At 39.0% G+C, this 6000-nt stretch overlaps 1 protein-coding gene across 1 annotated transcript; it reads left to right on the top strand.

The window, feature by feature from the left end:
• Window positions 1-237: 237 nt before the first annotated feature.
• LOC113896483 (olfactory receptor 10H3-like) lies at window positions 238-1349 on the top strand. The gene is made up of 2 exons (XM_027548651.1): window positions 238-292; window positions 388-1349. The coding sequence occupies exons 1-2, from the start codon at window positions 238-240 to the stop codon at window positions 1347-1349; spliced, it is 1017 nt and encodes a 338-aa protein (XP_027404452.1).
• The last annotated feature ends 4651 nt before the right edge of the window (window positions 1350-6000 follow it).

Here is a 6000-nt window from a genome sequence, read left to right as displayed (position 1 = left end):
CCAATATCACATTAATAAATGGTAAGTACTATTATGGGCTCCCAGGTGGCTCAGTGGTAAACAATCTGCATGCCAATGCAGGAGACATGGGTTCCATCCCTGGGTCAGAAAGATCCTCTGGAGGAGAAAATGGCAACCTGCTCCAGTATTCTTCCTGGGATATCCCATGGACAGAGGAGTCTGGCAGGCTACAGTTGATGGGGTCACAAAGAGTCAGACATGACTGAGTGACTGACCATGAGCATGAGCACAAAGTACTATTATGATTTACTACATCTTACTGGTGAAGATTGTGAGACTAGTATAGATGTCTTTGATTGCCATTTAACCTATGTTAGAGCCTCTGTTTTAACCACTGGGTCTTCATCTTGTTTCTGATCTCCCCAGATGCAGCATCCTCGTCTGGTCAGAACGACAGCACAGTGTCTGAATTCATCCTCATCGGCTTCTCCAACTTCCCTCAGCAGCTCCTGCCCACTTTCTTCCTGCTATACCTGCTGATGTACCTGTTCACGCTGCTGGGGAACCTGCTCATCATGGGCACTATCTGGAGGGAGCACAGCCTCCACACCCCCATGTACCTCTTCCTGTGCACCCTCTCCATCTCCGAGATCCTGTTCACTGTTGCAGTCACCCCTCGCATGCTGGCGGACATGCTCTCCACCCACCGCTCCATCACCTTTGTGGCCTGTGCCAGCCAGATGTTCTTCTCCTTTACATTTGGCTTCACCCACTCCTTCCTGCTCATGATCATGGGCTACGACCGCTACGTGGCCATCTGCCACCCCCTGCGCTACAACGTGCTCATGAGCACCCGCGACTGTGCCCGTCTTGTGTCCTGGTGTTGGGCTGGTGGCTCAGTCATGGGGATGATGTTGACATTGATAGTTTTTCATCTCACCTTCTGTGGATCTAAGGAGATACATCATTTTGTCTGCCATGTGCTTTCCCTCTTGAAGTTGGCCTGTGGTAAGGACACAGCCTCTGTCACCATGGGTGTGATCATGGTCTGTGTCACAGCCCTGATGGGGTGCTTATTCTTCATCGTCCTCTCCTATGTCTTCATCGTGGCTGCCATCCTGAGGATCCCCTCCACTGAGGGCCGGCACAAGACCTTCTCCACCTGTGTCTCCCACCTCACCATAGTGGTCGTGCACTACGGTTTTGCCTCCATCATCTACCTCAAACCCAAGGGCCCTCATTCTATGGACAGTAACACTCTGCTGGCCACAACCTACACAGTCTTTACCCCCTTTCTTAGCCCCATCATTTTTAGCCTCAGGAATAAGGAGCTGAAGAACGCCATACAGAGAAGCTTCCACAGAACTTTCCATCCCCTAAGCTCCTAATGGCCAGTTTGGTGGTATGGAAGGTGACAGATGGTTTGGGTTTAGTAATTTCTATCTCTATAGAACTCCTGCAGTGATTCAGGTCTGTAAAATACCCACACTCCATAGGAGTTGGATGCACACTAGCTATTAGTTTTTCTCCAATTTTCCCCCTTCTGCCATAGACTCTATCATCACAATCTCTTTATTTTAACTGGAGTATAATGGCTTTACAGTGTTGTGTTAGTTTATGCTTCATAACAAAACAAATCAACTGTATGTATACATATATCCTTTCCTTTTAAACCTCTGTCCCACCCACTCCACATCCTACCCCTCTGGGTTATCATGCAGCACCCAGCTGAGCTCCCTATGCTATAACAGCAGGTTCCCACTAGTCAAGTATTTTACACATGATAGTGTATATCAATCCTAATCTCCCATTTCATCCCAATCTCCCCTCCCCCCAACTATGTCCACATGTCAGTTCTCTATGTCTGTGTCTCTATTCCTGCCCTGAAAATAGGTTCATCTGTACCATTTTTTTAGATTCCTCATTTATGTGTTAACATATGACCTTTGTTTTTCTCTTTCTGACTTACTCCAGTCTGTGCCTGAAAAGGAATGAATATATGTACATGTATAACTGAATCAATATGCTGTACACTTGAAGCTAATGCAGCACTGTAAATCAACTATACACAAATAAAAAAAAATTTTTAAGATAAAAGACGGACTCTAGGTTCATCCTCAGTTCAACTGACTCACTTTTGTTCCTTTTTATGGCTGAGTAATATTCCATTGTAGATATGCACCACATCTTCTTTATCCAGTCATCTGTTAATGGATATCTAGGTTACTTCCATGTCCTGGCTACTGTAAATAGTGTTGCAGTGAATATTGGGGTGCATATATCTTTGTGCCCAATGAGATGAACTCCATCCCATTATTTTTGCCTAAGAATGTCTTATTTATCTATAGGCAGGTGGAGAGCCCCACATGGATGTGTCAGGACCCTGATGCAGCTGATTCTTCTTGAATGGATTAGTAAAAGAAGATTTTATTTCCCCATCCTCCCAAATTAAAAAAAAAATTAGAATAACCTGAAGATAATAAGAAATGCTACCAGGACTCTGCCTTTTTCATATATGAAGCACTGTGCCTAGTGTTTTGTTACTTTTGTCTTTTTTTTATTTTTATTTTATTGGTATATAGTTGATTTACAGTGTTGCATTAGTTTCAAGTGTACAGCATATTGATTCAGTTATAACATGTACATATATTCATTCCTTTTCAGATTCTTTTCATATATAGGTTATTACAGAATATTGAGTAGAGAGAATTCCCTGTGCTATACAATAGGTCCTTGTAAGTTATCTATTTTACATATAGTATTGTGTATATGTTACTCCTAAATTCATAGTTTATCCCTCCCCCTTATGTTTCTCCTTTGGTAAATGTAGCTTGTTTTCAAAGCCTCAGAGTCTGTTTCTGTTTTCTAAATAAGTTCATTTATATCACTTTTAAAATTAGATTCTACATATAAATATTATCATGAATATTTATCTTTCTCTGTCTGACTTACTTCATTTACTATGATAATCTCTAGTTCCATCCATGTTTCTGCAAATGGCATTATTTCATTCTTTTTTTATGGTAGAGCAATATTCCTTTATATATATACATATATATATGTGTATATATATGAATATATACAAATCTTCTTTATCCACTCCTCTGTCAATGGACATTTAGGTTGCTTCCATATCCTGGCTATTGCAAACAGTGAACATTGGGGTGCATATACATTTTCTAATTATGGTTTTCTCCATGTATATGCCTGAGTGGGATTGCTGTATCAGATGGTAGCTCTATTTTAATTTTTAAAGAAATTTTCATAGTGGCTGTACCAAATTACATTCCTGCCAACAATGTAGGAGGGATCCCTTTTCTCCACACTCTCTCCAGTATTTATTGTTTATAGCCTTTTTGATGATGGCCATTCTGACTGGCATAAGGTGATGCCTCATTATAGTTTTTATTTGTATTTCTCCAATAATTACCAGTGTTTGAAAGGTTGTTGTTGACTCACAAAAAGGCACCGGGATTCTTGGCCTCTGGAGGAGAAGAATTCAATCCAGGGCCAGAGACGAGGCTTGATCGCTCAGCACCTTTGTGTAATAAAGTTTTGTTAAAGTATAAACAAGATAGAGGAAGCTTCTGACATAGGCATCAGAAGGGGGCAGAAAGAGTACCCACCTGCTAGTCTTCAGCTGGATGTTATATAGTCACTAGGAGTCTGTTAATGAAAGAAAGGAATGTCTTAAAACTCAGAGTGGCACCAGGCCCCCCACCCATAAGATGTATTTTGGGATAATCTTGGCATCAGATGATTCATCCCGGGCCATAAAACTATTGACTTGAATATTGTAGAAGGGCAGATTACCATACAAATAGTTTTGTTTACATAGATTAGGGGAACAATGTCTGAGTATAACATCCTGGTTTGTCAAGTCAGTTCGGAGACATTAGGTGAAGACAGAATCTGGGGTAAATGCATAGTACATTAACATAGCTTAAGACAAACACTTCCATAAGAAAAGTGCATTGGTTAACTCAAGGTTTGAGAATACTTAACTTCAGGTGAAACCAGGTGTCATTATGGCAACACAGTATTTTAAGAGAAACCTCCTTTTAAATTTGTATAGAAAAGGAAAAAAATATCACTAGTTTGTTTCCTCCTGCTGCTTAAGAGAGATAAAAATGTCTGACACTTGCAGCCTATTTCCTCTGTTTGGAGACCCCTGGCCTTCCTGCCTGTTACTCTCTCATGTTGAGCATCTTTTCATGTGCTTTTTCACCATCTGTATGTCTTCTTTGAAAAAAATGTCTACTTAGATCTTCCACTTAGTTTTTGGATTGAGTTGTTTGTTGTTGTTGTTTTATATATTGAGCTGCATGAGCTTAAAAAGGTACAACGTTTCAAGACTGCACCAGGAGAAATAGGATATGTAAACAGACCAACCACAAGATTTGAAACTGAAACTGTGATTTTAAAACACCCAACAGACAGAATTCCAGGACCAGATGGCTTCAAAGGCTAATTCTATGAGACATCTAGAGAATAGTTAACATCTACCCTTATGAAACTGTCCCAAAAAATTGTAGAGGAAAGAACACTTCCAAGCTCATTCTATGAATCAGCGTCACCCTGATACCAAAACAAGTCGAAGATATTACAAAAAAGCAAAATACAGGCCAATATCTCTGATGAATATACACACAAAAATTCTTAACAAGATACTAGCAAACAGCACATTAAAAGGATCCTACACCATGTTATGCCAGGGATGCAATGATTCTTCAATATACACAAATCAATCAATGTGATACATCACATTAACAAATTGAAGAATAAAAACCATATGATCATCTCAATAGATGCAGAAAAGCTTTTAATGGACTCTTAAATTTGATTTCCTAGTATTTTGTTGAGACTATTTGTACCTACATTCATCAAGGATATTGGCCTGCCATTTTTTAATCTTGTAGTTTTGTTATCTTGTGGTGTCAGGGCAAAGCACTCATTTAAACTGAGTTTCTAAGTGTTCATTTTCTTCAATTTTTTAGAAGAGTTTGAAAATGACTGGAATTGATTCTTTAAGAGTTTGGTAGAATTCCTCTGTAAAACAGCTGGTTCTGGGCTTTTCTTTTCTAATTCTATGAAACATTTAGAGAAAGGTTAACACCTAAACAAAAACTTGATTCAAGGTTTTTGATTATTGATTCAATTTCTTTACTTGTTTTGATATGTTCACATTTTCTATTTCTTTATGAGTCAGTCTTTGGATTTTGAGGAATTAATCATTTCTTCTTCTAGGTTGTCCATTTTGTTGTGTATAATTGTTCATTATAGTCTCTTATGATCTTTTTCATTTTTGTGATATTAGTTGCAATATTCCCCTTTTCATTTCTGATTTCATTTGCATCCTCTTCCTTTTTTTCTATTTAGTCTACCTAAAGGTTTGTCCATTTTGCTTATCTTTCCAAAGAATCAGCTTTTATTTCCTTCTTTCTACTAACTTTAGCCTTTGTTTGTTCTTCTTTTTCTAATTCCTTGAGATTGAAAATTAACTTCTTTATTTGTGGGGGTCTCTGTTTCCTTCGTAATGTAGATGTTTATCAAAATAAACTTCCCTCTTAGAACTACTTTTGCTGTATCCCAAGTTTTGGTATGTTGCATATCCATTTTTTTATCTGTTAAGATTTCGTTATTGACCTAATGGTTGCTCAGCAAACAAAAGTCTAGGACTGGACAGCTTCACAGGAAAATTCAATCAAACATATAAAGAAGAGCTAATACCTATCCTTCTCAAACTACTCCAAAAGGTTGAAGAGAAGGGAACACTTGAAAAAAGACCTGTCTGCTTATACCCTTGGGACATAGTATACTCTCCTGTGGTCAAGAGATCATGCTTCATCTTCAATATTGCATCCCAGCCCTCCCCAGCTCTCCAGCTTTTCTAACTTTCTGGCTGTTTCTGGAAAAAACCAAGCATGCTCAGACATCAGGGACTTTGCACATGCTGTTGATTCTACCTGGAATACCCTTCCTCTGGCATATTCTACATGTCCTTGAGTCTGACCTTAAATGTCACCTCCTCAGGAAAGC

The sequence above is a fragment of the Bos indicus x Bos taurus genome, chromosome 7, assembly GCF_003369695.1.
Source record: "Bos indicus x Bos taurus breed Angus x Brahman F1 hybrid chromosome 7, Bos_hybrid_MaternalHap_v2.0, whole genome shotgun sequence".
Taxonomy (NCBI): domain Eukaryota; kingdom Metazoa; phylum Chordata; class Mammalia; order Artiodactyla; family Bovidae; genus Bos; species Bos indicus x Bos taurus.
This window is presented reverse-complemented; position numbering and strand designations above follow the sequence as displayed.